This window comes from Oryza sativa, chromosome 3 (genome assembly GCF_034140825.1).
Source record: "Oryza sativa Japonica Group chromosome 3, ASM3414082v1".
Lineage (NCBI taxonomy): Eukaryota > Viridiplantae > Streptophyta > Magnoliopsida > Poales > Poaceae > Oryza > Oryza sativa.
The window spans coordinates 34,585,131-34,610,446 of NC_089037.1; the positions used below are offsets into that span (position 1 = coordinate 34,585,131).

Below are 25,316 nucleotides of genomic sequence, written 5' to 3' on the forward strand. Positions count from 1 at the left end.
CCATACCATATGTAACACCGTCGAATGTTAATCACTTCTGCGTAACAATGCAAATGTGCCAAAACTAGTATAGAAGTATTCCGGTCAAAAATGAAAGAACATTAATAAACAAAAGAAAAAAAACATCTGGCCAGTAATGCCTCGTCCGAAACTAGTAAACTACGCGAAACAATCAACTGAAAAGGACAGGTGAATCAGCCAACCAAGACTATTGCCAGTAAACGAGAAAGCCAGTGCAGTAACAACCATCCATAAATTGAAGGTAAACGGGCGCATTTTCCAGCACCATGCCAACCAGGCTGATTACAAATCCCAACACATCAGATGTTTTCAGGGAAATCAATAGAATATGATCGTTGCTCGCGACAGCCGGGAATCAGTATCAGTCCCACGAACTAGTTGAGCCTTGACCACCACCATAGCCACCGCCATATCCACCGCCCCCTCCATAACCGCCGCCTCCATAGCCACCACCGCCACCACCATAACCGCCGCCGCCTCCACCCCTATTGTCGCGGCGGAAGTCACGGCCACCAAAACGGGCACCGCCTGATCGGCGGTTTCTGCCACCACCACCTCCGAACGAAGAACGGGCCGAGTATCGTTCAAGCCATTGAGGAACCTCCTGGTTTGCTTCCTGCATTAGCTCACATAACGGCCTCGCCAGGGATAGATTGCCCTCGTTGAAAAATGCAGTTGCCAAGCCAGACTTCCCTGCTCGTCCTGTTCGTCCGATACGATGAACATAGTCATCTATGTCATTTGGGAGGTCAAAATTGATGACATGGGCAACATGAGGTATGTCAAGTCCACGGGCAGCTACATCAGTCGCAACAAGGATGGGTGTTGCTCCACTCTTGAATGATCTAAGCGCGTACTCTCTTTCCTGGGAATACCAAGCATACAGAGATAACAAAGATGTTACATTTCAGCAGACCTAAGGCATCAACAAGGTGCCATACATGTGCCTATGTGACATCAGAAACAAGCATCATGCTGCTCAGTCTGAATTATTGAAACAAAACATAAAGAATGCCAACCATTTATGTTGAATATGTTATAACTTTTTTCTACAAACTTGATTAAACTGGAAGCAATTAAATCAATAATTGAATATGTTTTCATAATAAATTTATTTTAGGTTGAATATGTTATAACTTTTTTCTACAAATTATAATGGCATGGTTCCAATTTTCTCTATATAAGATAGCTTTATCACTGCATTGTTTTAGACGAGTGATGAGCTATCACTTCCATTTGTAAAATTATACATATCAAGTATGGTAGTAACATGCATTTGTTTTTGCCTTGTTGGAGCATTGAAGTTCTTTTTATTTCCCTAAAATCCAATTATGATATGCACAGATAAATCAGAAAATAATTGAAATGCCCATGTCATATAGTGCAAGGTCATCCACAGATTGGCGTACCTGTTGTGTTCGGTCGCCATGAATACTTGTTGCAGGGAACCCGTTTGTGTAAAGCCAGTTCTCCAAAGCATCAGCTCCCCTCTTTGTCTCCACAAAGACCAGAGTAAGCGCTTGCTGCAAACAAGATGAAAACATGAGCTGGTGGAACAATACTCCTATTCATAAAGATTCATAATTGATCACAGTTTGAGCTGAACCTATCTTCCTTAAGAGTAGCTTTCATTAGTCTAGTGAATAAATGTTCATGATATCATAAAGTAAATTACATCAAGAACTATTGATGCATCAATACCTTCCCATGAGTACCATTCGCTTTTTGGGCATGGAGGAGATCCATGAGGTAACTTCTTTTATCCGCTTCAAGGACAAACTCTACCCTTTGAGCAATCAAGTCAGTACTTGAACCAACTCTTCCTACAGCAAGGAAGATGTAGTCCGCAAGGAAATCTGAAGCCATGCGCTGCAAGGGGGCAAAGGAGATTTGCATCAAGAAAAATATAAGATTATCTAACCAGATGACTGCATATAGATTATCGCAGTATTTTACTGTAGGCATTTGTGCCTACAATTTTTCCGATCAAATTCTACCACACAATATTTGGAAAACAATACCCCTGAAACATGTTGCATGTGATCTTTCTTAAATGTAGGTAGATAGACCACTATAGTAATAGATCTGATTTTTTTACTTTGGAATACACGTTTGATAAAAACACACAACCAACTATTGGACAGGTATAAATTGACTAAATTGCAGGACTGCCAATAAAATCGTTAAATACATCATATGCTGATGGATATTATCAAAGCAGGAAGTTTAAAGTAGAAAACATACCTGTATTTCTTTTGGAAAAGTAGCACTAAACAACATTGTCTGCCTCACACCGCGAGGGGGCATGTCCATCTGCTCAACAATTTTACGAATTTGCGGCTCGAACCCCATGTCAAGCATTCGATCAGCTTCATCAAGAGCTAAGTACTTCACCATTTGCAGTGATACTCTAGCCCTCTCCAGCAGATCCATCAACCGACCAGGAGTTGCCACAAGGATTTCAACGCCCCTTTCCAATTCCCTCAACTGCAATAACAGATAAAGCGTGTGTTCAATAGCTATGCACGTCACTATGCAAAGGATGGCTGTTTACTTTCTAGGCTAGCTTACCAAAGCTAATAATATTTGGTCATGATATGATTGCCTAAACAGATGCATGACTATTTTTCTGGGCCTACATACTTCAATCATCTATCACCATATACATAGTTAAGATAGCTCGCATATCTATGTTATGAGAGCTCCAGTCAATTTTTAGCACGGTATGGTCACAAGTCCAATGATTTGGAAAGACATTCATATAATTAATAATGTCTCTTCCACATTACAGCATGTATGCAGCCAGCAGCAAAGATCACTTGTTAGATTTATAGCACCCACAAACAAAATAGGATGGCTATCATAACCTTTCTAGAATGCCTAGAGACCTGCGAGCTTTCGTTATACATTATTGAGCAAGGTTACAATTTGGGGCTAGAGTGCACATGAATGGAAGGGGGGCTCATATGCACAACACAATATAATGATCTCTTTTAAGGTACAAAGGAAATCAGCAGACCAAACAGCAAAGCTCCAAGGTTGATTGATCCATCATTATGCGGAAATAAATAAGGCTGCGAGAAAAACCTGTTGATGTATTGGTGCTCCACCATACGCAACAACCACCCTAACACCAGTCTGGTATGCGAATTTCCTTGCTTCTTCATGAATCTGAAACAGAAAAGTATATAGTAAGAAACAATGCAACAATAAGGACAGCCCCATGCCCCACCCCAAACCAAAAAAGGAGTGGAAAACGTACTTGGACTGATAATTCGCGAGTGGGGGATAAAATCAATGCAAGAGGGTATGCAGTCCTCGATCCCCTTGGCCTCTGTGGTGGCCTAGAGCTCATAATCCCACTAATGATAGGGAAACAAAAGGCGGCTGTCTTTCCAGACCCTGTCTGAGCACAAGCCATGAGATCCCGCCCTGCAATGGAGATTGGAATGGCATACCGCTGCACTGGCGTAGGTTTCACATATTTGCACCTCCGTATGTTCTCATTCAGCGCATCACCCAAATCAATCTCTGCGAAAGTATTGACTGGCGGTGGCACATCATGGCCACTTGTTTCCACAGGAATGTCCTCATAGGCATCAAAGTTGATGCCAGTGTTTGCCGTATCAAAATCAACCTCTGTGGCTTCCTCTGCCTCGCTATTGGCAAAAGGGTTAGGTTCACGGTCTCTCCGGTCCCACCCAGGGCGGGAGTTCCAACCCCCACCCCCACCCCCACCCCCACCACGACCACCAACGCTCTGGCGTGGGCCACCTACAGCGCCAGTACCATCACCACTGGCAGGGCCAGCCCAGCGAGAGCCACCAACAATAGCTGCGTAACCAGAAGGCTGTACAGAAGCTGAGGGCTGGACAGCAGCTGGTCCTGGAGCTGGAGCTGGAGCTGCAGTTGTGGTTGGTGCCTGGCCACGGAGGTGAGGAGGCACGTATGCGCTGCGAGTGGGGCGTGAGTTCTGGTGATTAGCAACAGGGGTGGGAGCAGCACCAGTCGCGGGCGCCGATTCCTCGGCGTTCGCAACTGAATCAGCCCATGAAGATCGCATAATTTTGCACAAAACCTTTGATGAAGAAGCTACTGCTTATCGCTTGTACCTGGAGATAACAGATACATAAAGCAAGTCAATACAAACATAATGTGACATCTGGGAACAAAAAAGAAAGGTGCTTCAGCGGCAACAATACAGAATATCAACTAAATGAACAACTATCAATTTTTTTTCTTGTCAATCCTTTGGTAAGCCTTTGGTAAGTGGCAAACAAATAAGGCTAACACAACATGTAACTGCAGTCAAATTACTGGAGATTGTATGAAAACATATATGAAACAATCCAAATTATGTCTCTATAAACATCATCCAGAAATTAAAATGAAGCTTAAAATCCACAATAAAGAAGCACTAAAGCTAACAGAGGCAAAGAGCCGAGTGGGAATTATCATATTTCGTAGCATTGGCAGATTTTTGCTAAGAGCTCTGGTAGCTACAACTATGCTAAGCAAATTACTCAGTAAACAGCACCAAAACCAATCTCCAACTAGTAATGTGGACAGGGAATCATAATCTACTTACAGCACAAAGTAAATTGACTACACTTGCATTAACATTAACCAGTAGATCTCATCGGTTAGAAAACGTATTCAACACAAAAACAGTACCAACGGGCAGCAATCACACCAAACTAACGCAATCATCTCAGATACGACGATAAGAGCAGCATGCAAGCGGGGAAACCCCATATAAACTCGTGAATCGAAGCCACGAAACGAGGTACCGTCTCCCACACGATTAAGCGGGAGAACCCTACCCTAAACCGTGAATTCCTTTCCAATCCGCGGCCAATCCCCCCGCGGAAACCCTACGAATCGACCAAATCTACATAGCCCGCATGCAACCTAGCGGAAGCAGCTCCAAATCTCAAAACACCTCACCAATAGATTCAACAAGCAAGCAGCACCGCCGACACCGCCAACTCCAAGCAAACGCCCTCGAAACAAAAAAACAACCGGAATTCCTCCCAAAAACAAGAGCAATCGCCCGTCAAAACGAACTGGATCGAGCAAATCGGCAGCGGAAGCGCGCGCGCGAAGACGAATAGACGGGATCGGGGGGATGCTCACCTGCAGCAGCAAGCGTAGAGTAGGAGGCGAACCAGCCGAGGAGGAGGAGGGGATGCGAGGCGGCGAGAAACCCTAGGTAGGTAGGGGAGACGAACGGGAGGAGGAAGCAGAGGCGAGGCGAGAGAGAGAGGAAAAAGCGGAAGAGAAAACAGCAGCGGATGCCGAAAGTTCGAAGAGGGGCAACTAGGGGAGGGCTTTATACGAGCGAGGTGGGCGCACCGCGCACCGGAAATATCTGACTTGGCCCGCGACGCGACGGGACACGTCACGCCTCTTGCGCGCTCTATGACGGTGGCCCCGTTGATGGGCCCGGTATGGGCCGGATCCGGAAGCGGCCCGGGTACGGAAGCTTTTTGTATGACGTTGTATACTATGGGCCACCACCTAAACCACGCTAAACTATGGGCGCGATACAGCGTGTGGCGTGAGGTGGCCTGCATTGGCCATACAGTGACATTAAGACGTTTCTTTTTTTTTATTGTCACTTTTTTTACACTTAGAGAAATGAATAAGGTTGTGTTCGGTTGGAAACCTTCCCTAGCAAGTAAAAGAGCTATGGATTAGAGTATGATTAATTAAATATTAACTAAAAATACATAAAAAATAGGTTAATATGATTTTTAAGCAACTTTCCTTAGTTTTTTTTCTAAAAAAATTGTATCGTTTAGCAATTCGGGAAACGTACGTACGGAAAACGAAGTAATAGAAGTTGGAAAGAAGGACTATAAAACACACGTTAAGGCTTGATTGGAACATTTTTTTACGTGGATTGTTGAGACCGGTTGTTTACTCGATTGACACGATTAATTAACATTTTAACAGAAAAACTTTATACATAACTTAGAATAAGTGATGCAAACAATTGCAGTAAAATAAGTTCAAGAAATCATATTTTTAATAAGCGTGGAGTAAATAGTCCATCGCAGAAATTAGAAAAATAAAATAAAATAACTTGGCCTTAGTCTCTAATGAATATATTTCATGAATGATTTTTATAAACATGTATTTATGAAAATTATTGAAAATACATGTACATGAAAAAACTATTAATATATTTTTTTATATAAGATATAATATTTTACATATTGATGATTTAAAGGTTTTAATTGCATAATTTGTACTGTATCTATTTATGAATGGAGGGAGTATTGTAGCTCTAACGTGCATAATTTGTATTTGTTGTTTCACATAGCCATTGACCTTATACACAATAAGTTAGCGTGCACATATGACATTGTTGTTCTACTACTGTGAGAAGAATATGTTTATTGGCTGTCTATATCCTTTGCGGATATAGATGCTAGATTTCTATCTTTCTTTTTTTAAAAAAATAAAAGGAGAACATGTTTCACGTCACAGATGACCTTGCAGGCATATTTGGAGATACCGGTAAATAATTTTGAGTATCGTTTTGTTAGGGCAAGGTTCCACCAGCACAAATCAGTTTCATGGTGCTGAATCCAATGCCCTGCACCTACAGGACACTTTGCATATGCATGAACAAAAAACTTAAAACTTGTATTAAAAAACATACTAAAACGTACCTAAAAAGTGTCTAACAACCGTGGTGATTTGGAGGAGTGCTCGTCAACTGCAATCAAGAGGAAATTGTCAAGTGATTGATTTGGATGAGTTTTTTTGTTAGCACTGCTCGAGGAAAAAAGAAATTGGACAGAAAAGTATTTTTTTTTTGCGATAATTGGACAGAAAAGTAACCGCTGTTACTTGTGAATTACTGGAGGGAAGCTACATGTTGCAGTTCCATCTGGTTGTTGTACCTTGTTATTGTTCGTTTCTCTCTTTATTTTGATCGGTGTTATTAGTGCATCTGCTGCGTCAACAGAGTAATTAATTACTTCAATTTAATTCCTGGTAATGAACAAGAGTCATCTTTGCTTGAAGTGTCCATGCTTCCATGATGACATGGTGTTGACTTTGTTTCAGGGTTAAAATAAAATGAGACGTGAAATTTCAGTTTGTGGCTCGGCTTCTGTAGCAGTGGTTCTGCAACTTTGAATGTACACCTGTTAGTCTGTCAGTGCGAAATTTTCGAATCAAACCATGCAAACTAGATTAACATAAAATGCAACTAGTTGCAAGTATTCATCAAAATCAGCATATTTGGCTCAAATCAACGGTATAACCAGATCAATAGCCATTAGTATGATCTGGAAAACTTAGGCGCCATCCAAATGCAAGAACCTCGCATGGTTGCTGCTGCAAAAAATATTTGGACGATTGATCGGTTGCAACTCTGGCAATAGCCCAACAACTATTTTTTATCAGCTTTGCTACAGAAACTTGGAGACAGCGCATCATCTATTAAAGGAGATCACATTCACAAAGGAAGTTGGGGCTAGGGTCTCTTCAAGATTGAATTGCGATCACGCTTTCATGCCACGCAAATGCCAACGACGTCTTGCTTGACTGGTGGGAAAGAAGAACGAGCCACAGCGACAAGAGCAAAACAAAAGGAACACACTCCATACATACGCTTCTCAGCTGGGAGATTTGGTGTGAATGGAACCGGCGAGCTTTCGGGAACAAGGAACTCACAATGTTGCATATGGTGACGAGAATTGTGGATGAAATCAACACATGGATAGGATGTGGGCCAAAAGACTTAGCGAGATTAGCGCCAAATAGCACCTTGTTGTAACCTTCCTTGCTTCTATGTAGCTCCTCTGATCTCCCTGTCTGTTCTCTTTTTCTGCTTCTTTTTTGTTTTCGTTCTTTCTCTGTTCCTCACCGTTCTTGTTACTATGTACAGCTCTTCACTCGCTTAATATAAAACCAGCAACAACTGGTTTAGGTTTTTTTTTTTGAAAAAAAAGCTAATTGCATTTATTGTCTTATCATCTCAGAAAGCCTGACCTGTAGGTGGAATTGTTTCATGCAGCCATAATTCTTCTTTCAGATATCATTATTTTCTTCCAGATTGTCATCAACACTGTATTCTACCGTGTTCATCTACGTAGATAGGCATGTTAGCAATACAAGTATGGTTACTTTTAATTGGAAAATACCACGTAGTATAACTTTCAAAACAAGTTATGTTATTCTTCAGCTCTATTCTAGTTTGGATTTTAGGTTACATATCACCTTGGTAAGCAAAAAAAATAAATTAGAAAAAAATCATTTTCATCCTCTCATGTTACTAGTATTTACTGCAGGTGAAAACCATCGTCTAAATCCCCTTGCACTTGCTTGCGTCCTTTAGTCACCAGCGCTGGTATGTGAACCGTCATCTTACGCCTCATTTAGCTTGGCTGCCTTGAGGCAGACTCTGGGGCGGAGTCCTACACGCAACAAGCGCGACAACAAAAACAAGTAAATGTCCCACGTTCCAACCGATACGTGAGGCCAACGTTGATTGGTGTGTCTCTCCTAGCTGGAGCCCACATATGAGAGACATGTGGGCACACTACTCGCGCGCGCCTGAAAAATTGGTCCACTCACGCAACACATGGTTGGGCACGAAGTACGAAAAAAGAAAACAAGCAAGCATCCTTATGATCTCACTAGCTCGCAGAGGCAAAAAGAGACGAACAATCACATTAAAATTGCTAACATCCGTCGTGGACATCTTAACGATCGGCCCAACGTGAACACCTTAGAGAAGTTAAATGTTGTATTATCTATTGGCTCTGTTCAGATTCCTTGGATGGGAACTAATCCCTCCCGCACGGAAAACGGAGCGATCAATTAGTGCGTGATTAATTAAGTATTAGCTATTTTTTTTCAAAAATGGATTAATTTGAGTTTTTAAGCAACTTTTGTATAGAAACTTTTTGCAAAACACACACCGTTTAACAGTTTGAAAAGTGTGCGCGCGGAAAACGAGGAAGATTGGTTGAGAAACTTAGGTGCCGAACACACCCTGTAAATGGCTCTTTTTCCAATGTCATATATAAGGGTGTGTTTCACGTCAAAATTGAAAGTTTGGTTGAAATTGGAACGATGTGACGGAAAAGTTAAAAGTTTGTGTGTGTAGAAAAGTTTTAATGTGATGGAAAAGTTGAAAGTTTGAAGAAAACGTTTGGAACTAAACTCATCCTAAAGGCGGCTGGTGTTGTAGCCAATTACAAATTCAACACCTAAATTTAAGCAAACACATGCAAATACTTAGATAAATTTAACCAGAAATCACCAAATGGTAAATTTAAGCAAAGGTTTGAATCACCAATTTCTCAACCAAAAAAAAAGAAAAAAAAAGGAGGAGGTTTGAATCACCAAAACAACCGTGGCCCCACCTTGGCAGAAGCCTTCTCCTCCGTTCCCTCCCTCCCTCACCTCCTCTTCCGATGGCCACAAGCCTCCAAATCTCAGTTATATATCCGCCGTCCCTTGCTCCTTACCAGACCTTTTGCCCCCCTCCTCTCCTCCGCCTCCTCCACACACGAGCGCGTCCCCCGACGCCGCGCCGAGATCTAGGGTTGGGCGCGCGCGACGCCCCCCCCCCGCGGCGAGGAGGATGAGCAGCCCCCATGGCGGCCTCGACGACCAGATCGAGCGCCTCATGCAGTGCAAGCCCCTCCCCGAGCCCGAGGTACCCACCACCCACACGGCCTGCTCTCCCTCTGCTGGCTGTTCGTTCTTCCTCCTCCTCCGCCGCCGCTCGACCTCGCGCTGTTGCTGTCTGTTCTTTCGGTTCGGGCGTGGCGGGTGTGGCCAGATCTGGCGGATTTGCGGGCCTTTCGGGGGAGATCGGGCCTCGGGTTGCGCTCGGCTCCATTTCGTTTTTTTTTTGTTGAAGAAAAAAAGTTTGCTCGGATTTTCGGTTGTTGTGATTTGGTGGAGCGAACGCTGTGTGTTTACTCTCCGGGTTGCAAAGCGACGAGGTTTGCATCTCACAGGATTAGATGCGGTGAGATGACGAAATTATTTTCTGTCTGAGGCCCCTGGCTTTTGCATGAAGTGCCAATGTTCTCTGGATGCTCGTCGTCAATGGCAGAATTTTGGCAGCTGGTTGAATTGTGAAAGAAAAAATGAGTCTTGGCAGGAAAATGTTTAGGGTGTTATTGGTCTTCCAAACCGATAGATTTATGCCTTTTGCCAAATTCACACCTCTCTCGATTAAATTCTTTCTGGTTAATTAGTGAGCCACCATAGATTTGCTCTCATTCTTGAGTATTTTTCGTACAGGTCAGAGCACTTTGCGAGAAGGCAAAAGAGATATTGATGGAGGAGAGCAACGTTCAAGTATGATATTTTACAGCTCTATGATGTCTTTCTTGATTCGCTAGGATTAGCCAGGATCTCATTTTTGGGCCTGCTTTTGTTCATCGCAGTATAATTTAGGTGGTAATAGTTAAGGGAAAACATCAGATCTATTTCTCATGAAAACTCAATGAAAAAGCCAACAATATCTTATATTCTTATGGCTTTTGAGACTAAGGTCATCTCTACCAGACTAGTCTTCTATGCTGTGATGGTGTCATCTGTTACAATACCTTGCATGGAAAACTTCCAAAATTTAGTTTGTCTAAATGTGCAATACTCCAGCTTGTTTTCTTGGATCACTTGCATGAAATGATGGTACTATTTGACTGACGAATTAGCTTCTATAGTCTTTGAAGTAATGGGAACCTATGAGCATGGTTTGTCTTTGACAAGGATGAATATTTCATGTTGGCAGTGCAACAATCACACTTCATTAATCTCTTAAATTTGTCATGGATCTTTGCTCAGATCACTAGAAATATTCATCTAGGATCAAATTCTTTTGTAAGTCAACCAGAAACGAAAAAAAAATTAAATTGTACATCAAACTTGGTTACAAAATATAATAATTAAAGAATAGAACAACAATAGCAAAATAAGTTGCGGGTAATCTAGAGGAAGTTGGGGTAGTCTTGAGACGAAACCCAGGTTGAACCACACAAGGATTTAGTCTTCAGATCATGTATATGCATGTCTCCTCGGAAAATTTTATTCTAGTTTCTTGTTCTGAATTTATGTAAATCCATAATATTGACAGAAGTACTTATATTTGGTTTTGTTCTGTATTATGTGTTGCATGGTATAGCCTTACAGGTTTTGTTTTGTTTTGAAACTGCCGTGCAAACGAAAGTTAAAGCAGCTTTATTTTGTATACTTTTAACTTACAGTGATTCCTTGAGATGGTTATGTGCCTCCCATATAATAAATTATGAATTCTTTTGTTGATAATTTAACATTTTCTTTGCCATGCTTCTGCAGCCTGTAAAGAGTCCTGTTACAATATGTGGTGATATTCATGGGCAGTTTCATGACCTTGCAGAACTGTTCCGAATCGGTGGAAAGGTATCAGTTGTATTTTCCTGTTCGTTGTCCCCTTTGCATATCTTGAGTCCATCAAACTTCAAATATATTTATGCTTTCTCTTCACTTTACCAGTGCCCAGATACAAACTACTTGTTTATGGGAGATTACGTGGATCGTGGTTATTATTCTGTTGAAACTGTCACGGTAAGAGTAGTTTAAGCATCAACATGGCTGATTATCATTTTGTTTTGGTGGGCACATTTAACTTACAAATACTTCTAAAATTAATAGTTCTTGATTTTAATGTATTCCTTTACAAAAACAGCTTTTGGTGGCTTTAAAGGTTCGTTATCCTCAGCGAATTACTATTCTCAGAGGAAACCACGAAAGTCGACAGGTATGTACTTTTTTTAAAATGCAGATTCTTGATGTTTGCTTACTGTCATTATATGAAAGTTAAAGCTTTTGTTGCATCTCTTCATTCTTTGTTATCCTTTCTGTGTACAACTGTACATGCTCACAAGTCACAACTGATGAACTGAATGATGCTTTTTGAATCATTTTGCAGATCACTCAAGTTTATGGATTCTATGACGAGTGCTTAAGGAAGTAAGTGCCTTTTGTTATGTGTTGTAACTAAAGTAAATTTGTTCTAGGCAAGCTTTTATCTAGTCTTGTTCTGATAAATGACAGCGGTGGTAAAATAATATGATCCATTAGTAACTAATTTACTTCTATATAATTTTATGATGGGTCAGCTTGGTCCATTGACCATTAAGGATATTTGTATCATTCATGTGTATAGTTGTTTGCAACTTGCAACTATTGTTACTAAGACATAAGATGAACCTACTGCAATGTTCTAAAAGGCCATTTTGTGCTGATAAAAATATAGTGATGAATCATGTGTAAAAAGGTATTTAGGCTATTTTTCAACAATTTGTTTCATACAATAAACTTCACTGCTGCTTGTATTATATCAATTACCTTTTTAATTTGAGACTGAAATTTATTCTCCCTTTTCTTGGTGAATTAAGCTTACAAGAACCGTTTTTTTTTCTGTATTTCTTGCAGGTACGGGAATGCAAATGTGTGGAAAACTTTTACAGATCTCTTCGATTACTTCCCCTTGACAGCATTGGTGTGTATTCAGCATTTTCATATGTATATGCCAACATCCTTCCCACATTATCTAGTGAATCTGACAGAAGCTGTTCATTTGTTCTGTAGGTTGAGTCAGAAATATTTTGCCTGCATGGTGGATTATCGCCATCCATTGAGACACTTGATAACATACGTAACTTCGATCGTGTCCAAGAAGTTCCCCATGAAGGGCCCATGTGTGATCTTCTGTGGTCTGATCCAGACGATCGATGTGGTTGGGGTATTTCTCCTCGAGGTGCTGGATACACCTTCGGGCAGGTAACATTTTATATAAGAAAAAGAATCTCTATATTTAGCTGTGCACCTCATGTTCATCGACTTATCAATTCTATCATTTCAGGATATATCAGAGCAGTTCAACCATACCAATAATTTAAGACTTATTGCTAGAGCTCACCAGTTGGTCATGGAGGGATTCAATTGGGCTCATGTAATTATCTCTACTTGAACTCAGTATTTTTGGTTTCCATACCGGTTCACTAACATTTTGCAAACACTGAACAGGAGCAAAAAGTTGTTACCATATTTAGTGCACCTAATTATTGCTATCGCTGTGGGAACATGGCATCAATCTTGGAAGTTGATGATTGCAGGGAGCATACATTCATCCAGGTAATGGTTGAACATTCATTGACTTTTAGTTTATAGAAACAAACTAAGACTATTAAGAAACATGCCCCTTCATGGTTTATAGAAACAAACTAAGACTATTAAGAAACATGCCCCTTCATGGTCCCCAGTGACAGGTATTTGACTAATGAAACATGAATGCATGATTGGTACATGTTCTGCTTTTGCAACTCTCATTCTATGTGTTGGGTTCCCATTTTGCTTATGCCTTTGTGATCTGGCTCCACGGTTATTTTCTGTTGCACCTTATGAGCTATATGTTGTTTCATTCTGCAGTTTGAGCCAGCCCCAAGAAGGGGAGAGCCAGATGTAACTCGTAGAACACCTGACTATTTCCTGTGATGTAAAAGTGGTGGACTGTCTCTGCAGCAAATGTTTGATAGCTAGGTGAAGTTCCCTGGTTGCAGATATTTTTTTCCCCTCGAATCTCCTGTGTGTTATTCTTACTACCTTTGCCCGTGGCGCTTGGCTATCGCGAGCTGCTTTGCTGCATCATGATTCAAGTGTATACCTACAGCTGGGAGGATTCATCGTGTTCTCACTTATCTCTAATTGGCTGATGCTTGGCTTGGGGGCTGCAGTGGTGACTCGAAGCATCAAGTAGCAAATTTGTATTATGAAAGGAAAACTATTCTCTTTGTATTCATTTTGTTCGCCTTTCTTCCCCACAAATTTCACCTAATTTTCTTTTTTCTTTTTTCATGATCCTTGTAGAGATGAACAATGTAGTTGTATGGCTCCCTGTTGAGCCGGTAGGTCTTTCTGAGTACATCTTGATTTGCCGTACATAATTGCTTGAAAAACAAGTATTAGAATTCTTTGTGACCAACACTTGAGCTCCGATTTTTCTTTCCTTGAAGATGTGATGATTTTTGCCCCCCAAGAAACCGTTGGATGAAGTTAATAGTACCTCTTATCAGCTGATAAGGAAGGCCATGGATTATTGCCAGTGGATGGATTATTTGTGTCGTGTGGGATAGGTTCTATTGCGTTCCCGATTCAACCGAGGCAATAAACTGTACTGCTGATTGACTCTTTAATCTTGTTTTACATATCGCTTCCCTTGGGGTCTCTACGATGCCGCTACTATCAAATATGTTTCACACGGTCACACACTCATGAATTTACCAAGCAAACCGGCCATAAAAAAGAGAGAAGAGATTTCACCTTTTTATGTAACTTATGTTTGCGTTTAGTAGCAAATTGTGTTTGCCTTTTCCCCCCAAACATTCAGGAATTTCTTTTAGGCATGTTCAGGTGTACTGTATATCTCAATGGATGGTTGATGTAGGCTTAAAAAAAGAGCCTCTGTGCCTTCGATTCCTGTGGCAGGTTGTTTCTCTCGTCGCCATCAGCGCGGTTGGTGCGCTCGCCAACGCCAGCGCCGCGGGAAATTCGAGTTCTAGAAAACCGGAGGCGAAGTGTGCACGTCGTTCTCGCCTCGCCGGCGGCCCAGCAACTCGCTTTGTCAATTCTGCACAACGCAAGCACACAGCGATGATATCGCACAAAACAGCAGCATACAAACTGGTCGTTTATTCACCGTCAGGCTTTAGACTTGGGAGGGGGACAAAACACTGCAATTTCTTCATCATCTTGCTGATCTTAACTGGTTTCTGTATTTTTCTTTAATTTTTTCTTTGAAGAAAAAGAGGGACACATCAGTCAGTCTCTTCATAAGATGATGTTGATCTTAGACTCTTAGTTTGGCAGATAATGACATGGGCATGAAAGTGAAATGGATACAAAGAACCTGCATCAATACAATGCAAGAAAAGGAATGGCATTTCTTTGCAGTTAAGTTTCAGAGTTCGTGGTGGTCGCTGTCTTCATCATGAAACAAAATTTCACAGCATGTTAATACTTCCTGGTTGCTACTATGGACAAAACACCTCTACACACACCACGCAAAAATAAAAATAAAGTGGAGATCATCGGATTTACAGTCCCATAAGATTATCTCTCTCTCATGAGTAGGAATAGCCCATTTGGGATTTTGCAAGTCTCCAAGTAGAATGCATCTTGCAGTGTTCACTACAAACTTAAATGAGTGAATATGGCCGGCACCAGGTCGACCACTGACCATGCAAGGCTGGCGTACTGAACGAACCTTATGCCGGTGTCCACATCGTACGCCTTCTGTGGAAAGAGGGAGAACACCTTCTGGAGATAACCGCCCTGCTTCGCGTCGGACTTGACCTTGCACTTTTCGGAAGCCTTCAGCGCTGGAACATAGCAGGTTGATACAATAGGAATGCCCAGGGTGTTGCACATCACCGGTAGAAGCCATTTCGAGAGAGCTTTACTGCAGAATTTCACAACTAGGATGGTTGGGATCCCCACGAGAACCCTCCCGACAAATACAATAAGCGGTAATTGTGGGCTGAAAATGAGGGGGACATCAGGATTGTGGAAATGGAAGTAGGTTTGTTGGATTCCATAGACCTGAAAAGTGTTAAGAAACAGTGTCAGAGCTGCTTCTCTAGATAATGAAATTCACGCGGTAAACAGTGTGCTGTTTTATCCTGTTTCAAGGGCAGGCCTTTCCTAAAAAGTCTTGTTCTTTATTGTAGATAATATATTAAATGTGACCAGAATCCACTATGATGCAAGCAAGTTTGGAGCTACTAAAAATTTTGGATTACCCAGGCATTAGTCAACAAGAACTTACAATTCCAAAAGCCACCCCATTGAATGCTGTGTGGTATTCAAAGCTAGGAGTTGGGAATTCTGGTTTTGGATATGCGAAGCACAGCAACAGAGAAAGGCTCGCCCAGAAGGTTGTAACTGCAAGGGAAAAGATAACGAGAATAAGCCTTCCAAAATTACATTTCACCTATCAGACAAAACTCAGAGGCGTATAGATATACCATTTTGACCGGAGACAACAAAAGCATCGACATGATTATGGACAGCCAACCAGAATGCCAGGATTACAACGCCAAAACAGATGCCAGCAATAACATCAATCAAGCTGTGCATGCCCAAATATATCCGTCCTATCAATTTCAAATAAACCACATCATCAATATCTACTAGTAACTCTAAGAGTGTTTTTTGAACGACGTAACTCTAAGAGTGTTGCATAGAGAAATTTGGAGACTCACCAATGCCAACTAACATAACAAGCAAGAAAGCTAGAGATAAGCCCGTGACAACCATAACATTGTCGTGTGATCCATATGTTAGGACATAATGCAGCAGATATCTACATCAACCAGAAGGGCCATTAGCAAAGGAACTCTTCAGAGCTTCCCACATCGAAACAAACGGAATAATACATCAGAATACAATTCTTAGTAAAAGAATAGGTACACGAGCATACCCCATCAAACAAACGGTATTAAGAGCGTGCGATGAAGGCAATCCATATTCCATGGCATTTTCCTTCTCGTCTTCAGTAGCTGTCACTCTTCTCACCGGAGGAGAGCTTGGCCGAGGGGCTGACACCGCGTCCTGTATCCACAGACTTCCAGAGTGTCAACAGCTAAACGAATCGAATATCAGCAACTCTCATCTATTGTATGATAAATCGATAGTGACCTTCACAGAATTGCCAAGGTAATCGCAGAATGCCATGAGCAGCGTCATCTGCCTAGCCAGCTTGGAGTGTCCGCTCTACAATAATCACAAGAACAAGAATGATTCACGGCTAATCCCACTAGAATTACATAAACAGAAGAGCAAGAGCAATTCACAGCTAATACAGCTAGAATTACATAAACATAAGAGTAAGAGCAATTCATAGCTAATCCAGCTAGAATTACAGAGGAAAAGAAACATGCATTTTTTATGTGTGTAAGACAAGAAGGCATACCCAGAAGAGGAGAGGGAGGAATCCGGTGTAGAAAGGGACAGAGACAACGCATGACAGCACAGAGAAGAAACTGTCCAGCAACTTGTGATGCACCTTCTGCAATAATTCAACATCCAAAAAAAAATAATTCAGAAATCTACAAGGACAAAAACATATGTAAAAATCGAAGCAATTACTATTCCATAACACAAAGCTATCAAAATCCATTCCCTATTCACTCAAGAAATCGTCTCAACATCCTGATTATCTCTACAAAAAATATAACAATCCCAGCAAATGCAGTGAATTTCCCTCCAATCTTGAGGAGATCAGGAGACGCGCGATGCAAACAAAAAATAGAAAAAACGGACCTGGAATCTGACGATGGACGGCGTCTCGGCGAGCACGCGGCGGGTGACCCACGGCTGCACCAGCGCGCGCGACCGCCGCGTGAGGTCGAAGGAGGAGGCCGCCCACACCCACCCCGCCACCGCCGACAGCGCCGCCGCCTGCCACCTTGTCAGCCCCGCGCCACCGCCCGCAACCGCCACCGCCTCCATCTCCCCTCTCGCTCGCTAGCTACCTCACCCGCACCGCACGCGCAACGGCACAGCCGCCGCCTCGCTCTCCGACCTCTCTCGTCCTCGTTCTTGACCACCACAAGAGTCCCAAGACGACGCAAGAATACAAGATCCCACGAGAAGGGGAGAGAGAAAGGAAGGGAGAGGCTTTTAGAGGGGCGAGGAGGACGGGGTCGCCGTGGTGGTGGTGACGAGAGGAGGAGGAGGAGGAGGTGGAGGTCGCGGATTGCCGGCCGCCTCCCGCTCTGGACCGGAGACCGGACGAACACCACGCGGCTCTCGGCAACTTCTAGTTTTTCCTCTTCTTTTTTTTTTCACGTGATGTTGTGATCCGTGGGTTTCTAAAATTTTCTATGACCTGATTTTGACTTTGGAAGCTTCCAAACTTCTGCTCTGTGCATACTGGAGTACTCCTTTTTATTTTTCAAAGAACTTCTGTTTATAGCTAATAAAAATCAATTTTTTAAAAGACTTTAGTAAATTTTGTTTTTTTTTTGAAAACATGGTACGAACGCAGGCTAACCTCCCCTAGCCTAGCCCGGGTTTCTCGGCATACTTTGAAATTGATTTCAAAAGTAAAACAAATTGAAGCGCGTATAATATAGTTGAATCTTAAAAGTAGAATTGACTTGGCATACATTGAGATTAATCATTAATGGCCTCGCTGTTAAGAGGTACTGTATATCACTTATCAATTTAAAAAAATAATTAACCATAAATATAAGCACTCATATTAAATTTAATACTTAGCCTGGAAAGATAGTTTTCACCTCAAGAAACCTAAACACCGAAGGTTTAGCTCGCATAAATTTGAACTTTCATTTAGTTATAATTTTGTTATATTTATCACTAAAATTACTTCGATATCATTACATGCTAAAGACACGCTAATGGGCAATTAGCTGTTCAGACTTGAGTACCATATTCTCATTTCCTCCTCATATCTGCGTGGAAAAAACCGGACATGGATGACTGTTACTGGGAGAATTATCTTTCTCTCGCTTTTAATACATACTACATTGCTGTTATGCTAATGACCTTTTGGGAGCATAATGGCATAGGATAATGGTTATTAGCTGGCGATTAGAAAGGTTATACAACCTGATGTCATTGCCTACCTAGTTGGATTTTCTCCTACTGGACAGGCTTAATGTATTTCGGTAAATTGACTCACTTTTTTTTTCTTTTGCAGGGAAGGACTCAGCATGTCTAATTTTCTGATGTAATATTGCTTAATTCTCATTCCAGACAACCTGTAGCATACAATACTGAACTATAATTTTGGTAAAATCAATTATAAAATGGTCCAATCAAACAAAGAAAAAAAATTCAACATTGTACAACAAAATTTCCACCTGCTCTGGTGGTATTTGGATTCTAGTGATCAGGAAGAACGGGGGTTGTGATCCCATAGATGTGCCGGCTGACTTGGAGTCTTGGAGGTGTTTTCGGTTCTTTTTTTTTTGGAGGAGTTTTTAGTTCTGTTTCAGCACACATGATATGGAAAAAAAATGGGAATACAATTAATTGTTCTGCATGTCTAGCTTGACTTCTTCATATTTGTCACGCAGGAAATATTGGCCATATCTCTGCATTCTGTCAACTAAGCTTCACGCTAGTCAATTTAGCCGTCTAACACCAGAAATTAATCTATGTAGGGTGTGCATAAAGTCAGAATATGGATGCAGTTCTGTAACGTGACTAGGTGAGCACGGCTCCTTCCACCGAAATATTGTTACGACTTAATTTTCAAGATGATGCATTCTTTACACTTCAGGAACACGATTAACTGGATGTCTGGATATGATGAACCATTTGACCTAGCAATGGCACATAAAACCCCTCAAAGAAACATTTTAAAAAAGGAACAGAAAGCTTCAAAGGGGATGAATTGTGCCAAAATAATCCAAACACCATGCCACCACTTTATCATGAGCTGAACATAATACAGTACAGCGATGAGTATTCTGAAGTTCTCTACAAATTCCCATCGGGAAATGTCACTTTTTCAAGCCGTTGCCTATTGAACATGCTCACAATTCAACAACATTTATTAACATGGAAAAAAATAGTTTCCTGAAGTTCTCTATACGCCCCCAATGAATCATGACTCTTTATTCAAGTGGCTGTTTTTTTTTTGACACACTCATAATTCAATATTACCATTTGACAAGCAAGAGGGCATTTTTGAAGCGATTTTGAATTACCCTCACTGTTCGTATGGCTCTTCATCTCTACCTTGCTTTGGACTAAAGTCTACTATTGTTGTTGTTGTTGTGGTCCTTGTTGAATATGTCACGTCGGTCATAGCTTGCTGCGATTCGAGAGTTCTTTGCTCAGCTGATCCCTCAGTACTCTTCTTAGCAGCTTGTTTGAAGCTGTTCTTGGGAACTCAGGAACTATTTTGACATAGCTCACCTGTCAAGATGACAAAGAGTGATTCCAATGACCTCGGTACACGTGTGCACATCTCACTATCTGACCTTAACATCAGAAACGAGTAAGTAGTAACTCTTACCTTGAAAAGAGGATTTAAGTTCTTTTGGATGGCTCTCTGAAATTTGCTCTTGAGAACATTTGCATCACATGGTGGTGATCTATCTTTTAGCACAGCCAAGATAGCCAGCTGTTCTGGTCCCCCACCAGCAGGTTTGATGCTAACCGCTGCTGTTTCTAGTAGAGCCTCATCGGCTCTATTACATATCCGCTCTATTTCCACGGAACTTGTCTGTTTATAAGACGAGCAGTATTTATTTAGTTTCATAAAATTCAAGGGTGACAACAAGCTATTGAAAACATTTGAAATAGGAGGGTCAACCTTAATTCCTCCAAGATTCATAGTGTCATCTGCTCTTCCCTGCACAATATAGTAACCACCTACTGTCCTTTGGATTATATCTCCATGCCGTCGAAGTTGCTGCAGTACCAATACAACATATGAGTTCATGTCATTCTGGCTAGAACTTAGTATGCAAATGGATCCATTTGGTTCATCAAAGAATAATGGACTGTTTATATAGCAATCTTATTGGAGAAAAGGAGACAAGGAAGTACATAACTCCATACCCTTCCATTGTAAATGGGCATTCCATCAAAATAAACCTTATTGTTGTCAGCATTGAGAAGTCGATCTGTAGCGCCAAAATATAAAGGGAAGAGGCCCACTTCTCCAGCACAAGGTACATCATCAGGCTATCATAGTCAACTGAAATGGTTATGCTTCAAACATAATGCCAGAATACATAACTTTCAGGGGAGATGCTTACATATGGAGTTCCTTGTTCATCAAGTATGACAAACCCAGTGGACATGGATGCACCACTAAAAGCTCCAAAAGCTTGCGAACGCAGAAGACTGCCTTGAATGTATGACGATGCCAGCTCAGTACCCCCACAACATTCAATAATGGGCTTGTAAGAGGCACGCGAAGATAGCCATAGATCATCATCAATATCAGAAGCCTCTCCTGTCGTGGAGAGTACCCTGCAATTATAATACTACTTTTAACTTCCTTTCTGATTGTGATGAAGCTGTGAGCCTTCTGATAGTGGAAGGATGACTCACCTGATTTTGGTCCAGTGAAGCCCTTCAGTAAAATTCCCAGCTTTCCATGACTTCACTAAGCTAGGTACACTTCCTAATATAGTGACACCAGCATCCTGCAAAATATTTCACAGAGCATGATGATTAAGTAAGTTCAGTTCATATTTATCTTCAAACATAAGCATTTGGCAAAACTCTTCCTGATTTGTGGGGGGAAAGGGGGCTCAAAGAAACAGGATCTGAGAGCAAAAACAGTTTTTGAGGTGAAACACGTTGTTAGTACTCACTACCCAGTAGAGATGTGCCATAACCAAATATGAAATCAGAATGAATAAACAAAGAATAATCAGATTTTTAATTTTTAAGAAAAATCAAAAGCAATTTGGAACTTTGAGGTTTAATTTTTAAGAATAATTTAGTTAGGATTTTTACTTGTCTTGTTATAGTAATTGTGAGAAGAGAGCTAGATGACAAAAGTAACAAAGGAAACCCCTAAGATTAATCCTAAAATCAAATTCTAAAATTCAAAATCAGCTTTAGATTATAACCTGAAGCTCAACCAAGCAGGGTCTCAAATCCTACATAATTAGTACAGTTTACAGTGCACACAAGAAGCAATGATAAAATATAAATCTTCTTTAACATTCCAAAGCAAGTGACGGTGCAAAGTACATCAGATGTACCTGTACAAACTTGCAAAAACCACGACCAAGTGGTGACCCATGATACAAAGCCAACGTTGCACCACTTAAAAAGCATGAGTACAAGAGTATAGGCCCCATAACCCATCCAAGATTAGTAGGCCAACAAAATATGTCCTGTGGCTGGATATCCAAATGCGCCCATGTATCACATGTGCATCTTATTGGAGAAAGTTGTGACCATGGGATAGCTTTTGGTTCTCCTGCACAAGTAAATAAAACAGACAAAAATCAGGGGTGGACAAAAGAAATACTAAAATCAGGGGAAGCAATGAAATAGTGTTAATATACCAGTTGTCCCTGAAGAAAATAGTATATTAGTTAGAGCGTCTGAAGGTTGATAAACTGTGGGATAAATGGACGACCTGCAAATCCAACATATATTGTCACTCATATCATGAAATTAGTAAAGAAAAAAAAAACAATTGCATGTTCCTTTTTTCTTCAATGGAAAGACAATACACTTATCCAAAGCCATCTAAGATTTATTTCTGTATAATATACCTTCCAGCAGCACAAGAAAGGAAATCTTTCCAGGACATATCACCATTCCTTAGTGAAACCCCAAGAAAGCCTCCAGTTGCAGGAATTACAACAGCTTTAGATGAAGTCCCTTGCACAACACGGCTGAAGAATGGAATTATTATGAAATATTTATCTGTTCTGCAAATTGTCTTTCTGATTGAAATGTACTATGAACTATCTGGTACTTAAGTACTCCTATTTTTTAGATTCACAGGAAAAATCTAAGCTGAATTCTAAAATCAATGAAAGAGAATGTTTTCAGTGTTCACATGATAACGTCCTACACTCCTACTTAACTTCAAACTAAGCAAATGTCATAAATTAGAAAAATATATGAAGAAAATGCATTTTTTTAAAAAAACAAAATGCTAAGTGCATTATACTATCAGAATAGACAAACTGAAATGAACTGATCAATCATCCGTTCGTACCTGTATAGTGGAACCTTCTTCCCTCCTCTAATTATGAAATCCTGAAATCTCGTGAAATTTAGATGAAGCCCTACTTTAGTGTTAATGACTATGTCATGAAAGATTCACTAATTTCCTACCTGAGTAAAAATAGCTTTCGCCTTTGACACACTCATGCGTGTACCAATCTCCTGAGGTGCAAAACTGTCTGCTATCGACACAACAACAAAACCACCAAGGACAATAGCCAAATATATGATGACTGCATTGCATGTCATAGGCATGTCTATTGCAATTCGATCCCCCTTTTGGAACATGGTATCAAGCGCAGTAGCAACTGTACTGAAAACACCAAAAGCAGCAAAACAATGGTGATGATTCAGAATAAGTTATGGCAAAGCTTAATACGCTTTAGCATGATTCTTACTGTTAGTCTGATAACATATACATACATCACTTGATTGTGAAGCTCCTTCAGTGACATACGGTTCACTGGGTGATTGTCAAGACCCTCATCCCTCCAAACAATAGCTGTGCTGTCATCTGTCCTGTTTTGGGAAGGCCAAGGTAACAGACAACATTCAGCAATATTAAGCACAGCACCTTGGAGCCATGTTCCCCCTTTCCTTGATTTATCTGATGTATCTAGAATTGACTTTGGTTCTTGTTGGAACTTGATTGAGATCTCCTTCAGCACCATTGACCAGTAGACCTAACAAAGGATAGACTGGGAGTAGGATCAAAATGCCTGTGGAAACTTAAACTGTCCATTCAAGAAATAACATTCATATAGCCACTCCAATGGTTGTAAAGAAATGACTTCAAACTTGTTTGGTTGCTTAGCTGGAGCTGACTAGTTTAGAGCAACCGACTGACCTCTTGATGCTCTACGGAGAACTTGTGGAAGAGGTGAAAACTTGAAACTGGGTCCTTATATGATGATCCTAACAACCTAGGACCATGTGCTTCCATCAGTCTACCAAGATTTGTTTGTTTAGTGTCAATCCTGTCACATTTCAAACACTAAATCACTACGTAGAGAAATCATGCACTGATCATTGTACTTCAAATAGGTTACTTGACATGACAAGTGGAAATTAACACAAGGAAATCTTATCACTGATGATATCACACTAGAAATTAAGTAGTACTAGGACGCTATCAACATAAGCTTGAACTTTGCATACACTGAAACCAGCCACTGTCAGTTTGCCAGTCTGGTCGTCTCCGGCGAGGTGACTTACTGTGACGGGAACCAGTACGGCGGCGGGCCCCGGGCGGCGCGATCCCAGCCGGCGTAGACGGAGTAGTAGACGAGCTGGTGGAGCGCGTGCGGGTGCTCCGGCCGCAGCACCCCCGCCGCCACGGCCTCCCACGCGGCGTCAGGCCCACCCGTCGCAACGGCGGCGGCGGAGCGAAGCGCCGCGACGAAGGCGCCCGCGTCGGCGTCGGCCAGCCCCGCGGCCTCCACGTCCCGCTGCTGGATCTCCCACACGCTCCCCCTTGCCGCCGCCGCCGCCGCCATCGCCGGATGCTTGCTTGTATCAGCGCGGGTATCAGTGCAAATCTTCTTCGTTTATGTGCGCATTTAGTTGGGATTAAGAAGGAGAAGATGACAGGTAGTAGTAGGTATAGGTAGACTGTGTGGTGTGCGTGTGCGTGTGCTTGTGTTTGGTAAGCTCAGCCTCAGCTTCTGCCTTACTAGACTCTCTGCAATTCTGCCATGTTTGTGATTGGGTCGCCATCGTGACAATGGCGATGCTCTTCGATCTGTCTCAGATGTCGTCACTCTTCCATAAGTAAAAACGGCTATAGCAAAATACTCTCTCCGTTTTTTAATACACGACGCCGTTAACTTTTTCTCACATGTTTGACCATTCGTCTTTTTTAAAAATTTTATACAAATGTATAAGATATAAATCATACTTAAAATACTATGAGTAATAAAACAACTCATAACAAAATAAATTATAATTACGTAAATTTTTTGAATAAGATGAATGGTCAAACATGTGAAAAAAAGTCAACGGCGTTATCTATTAAAAAACAAAACGGAGGTAGTACATTCTTACGGGTTATTTAGATCAGGGTGTAAAGTTTTTATGTGTCACATCAGGTATTATATAGGTGTCGTATAGGGTATTCTGCACTAACGAAAAAACTAATTATAGTATCCATCACTAAACCGCGAGACTTAAGCCTAATTAATCCGTCATTAGCAGATGTTTAATGTAGCACCATATTGTCAAATCATGGAGCAATTATGTTTAAAAGTCATCTTGCAAAGTAGTAGCAATATGTGCAATTAGTTATTTTTTTAGCATATATTTAATACTTCATACATGTGTTCAAACGTTCGATGTGATGGGGTGTAAAATTGGATCTAACACACCCTTATTAGTATTTTATCATGCCAAAACTTGAACCTTTCGGGTGCCTAGAAACTGGCAGCTTCCATTCATTCCTATATACCTTTCGATATTTTTTTCTAACATTTTTTTCCTGCTCTACTTAATGGAATTGGCGCGAACCGATTCGTTAATGAAAAATCTAGCATGTCTGT

General features: G+C 41.2%; 4 protein-coding genes across 7 annotated transcripts; 1 reads left to right on the forward strand and 3 right to left on the reverse strand.

The window, feature by feature from the left end:
* Positions 1-12: 12 nt before the first annotated feature.
* On the reverse strand, positions 13-5,328 carry LOC4334493 (DEAD-box ATP-dependent RNA helicase 37-like). The gene is made up of 7 exons (NM_001418846.1): positions 5,158-5,328; positions 3,284-4,133; positions 3,109-3,192; positions 2,266-2,508; positions 1,723-1,890; positions 1,431-1,544; positions 13-886 (listed from the first exon to the last, which is right to left on the reverse strand). Exons 2-7 carry the CDS (start codon positions 4,082-4,084, stop codon positions 383-385), a joined length of 1,914 nt encoding a protein of 637 aa, NP_001405775.1. The 5' UTR covers positions 4,085-4,133; positions 5,158-5,328; the 3' UTR covers positions 13-382.
* A 4,128-nt stretch (positions 5,329-9,456) lies between these two features.
* Positions 9,457-14,101, forward strand: LOC4334494 (serine/threonine-protein phosphatase PP2A-2 catalytic subunit-like). 2 transcript variants are annotated; one of them, NM_001402307.1, is made up of 12 exons: positions 9,457-9,706; positions 10,303-10,359; positions 11,359-11,442; positions 11,536-11,607; positions 11,729-11,800; positions 11,972-12,012; positions 12,478-12,544; positions 12,634-12,825; positions 12,908-12,997; positions 13,072-13,179; positions 13,474-13,584; positions 13,715-14,101. In NM_001402307.1, exons 1-11 carry the CDS (start codon positions 9,632-9,634, stop codon positions 13,537-13,539), a joined length of 924 nt encoding a protein of 307 aa, NP_001389236.1. In that variant the 5' UTR covers positions 9,457-9,631; the 3' UTR covers positions 13,540-13,584; positions 13,715-14,101. The 2 variants fall into 2 exon arrangements, with proteins under 2 accessions (NP_001389236.1, NP_001389235.1); NM_001402306.1 differs by having other exon boundaries at positions 13,474-14,101.
* Positions 14,102-14,964: 863 nt separating this feature from the next.
* Positions 14,965-17,897, reverse strand: LOC4334495 (lipid phosphate phosphatase delta). The gene is made up of 8 exons (XM_015776031.3): positions 17,365-17,897; positions 17,015-17,110; positions 16,741-16,815; positions 16,523-16,653; positions 16,305-16,405; positions 16,068-16,196; positions 15,869-15,984; positions 14,965-15,642 (listed from the first exon to the last, which is right to left on the reverse strand). The coding sequence occupies exons 1-8, from the start codon at positions 17,551-17,553 to the stop codon at positions 15,232-15,234; spliced, it is 1,248 nt and encodes a 415-aa protein (XP_015631517.1). The 5' UTR covers positions 17,554-17,897; the 3' UTR covers positions 14,965-15,231.
* A 1,579-nt stretch (positions 17,898-19,476) lies between these two features.
* LOC4334496 (probable CoA ligase CCL12) lies at positions 19,477-24,353 on the reverse strand. 3 transcript variants are annotated; one of them, XM_015772354.3, is made up of 14 exons: positions 23,998-24,353; positions 23,630-23,759; positions 23,206-23,465; positions 22,894-23,095; positions 22,775-22,815; positions 22,323-22,445; positions 22,110-22,183; positions 21,801-22,021; positions 21,139-21,233; positions 20,841-21,057; positions 20,641-20,766; positions 20,393-20,491; positions 20,093-20,302; positions 19,477-19,992 (listed from the first exon to the last, which is right to left on the reverse strand). In XM_015772354.3, the coding sequence occupies exons 1-14, from the start codon at positions 24,276-24,278 to the stop codon at positions 19,879-19,881; spliced, it is 2,193 nt and encodes a 730-aa protein (XP_015627840.1). In that variant the 5' UTR covers positions 24,279-24,353; the 3' UTR covers positions 19,477-19,878. The 3 variants fall into 3 exon arrangements, with proteins under 3 accessions (XP_015627840.1, XP_015627839.1, XP_015627841.1); XM_015772353.3 differs by having other exon boundaries at positions 20,093-20,491; XM_015772355.2 differs by lacking the exon at positions 23,998-24,353 and having other exon boundaries at positions 23,206-23,480.
* Positions 24,354-25,316: the final 963 nt, after the last annotated feature.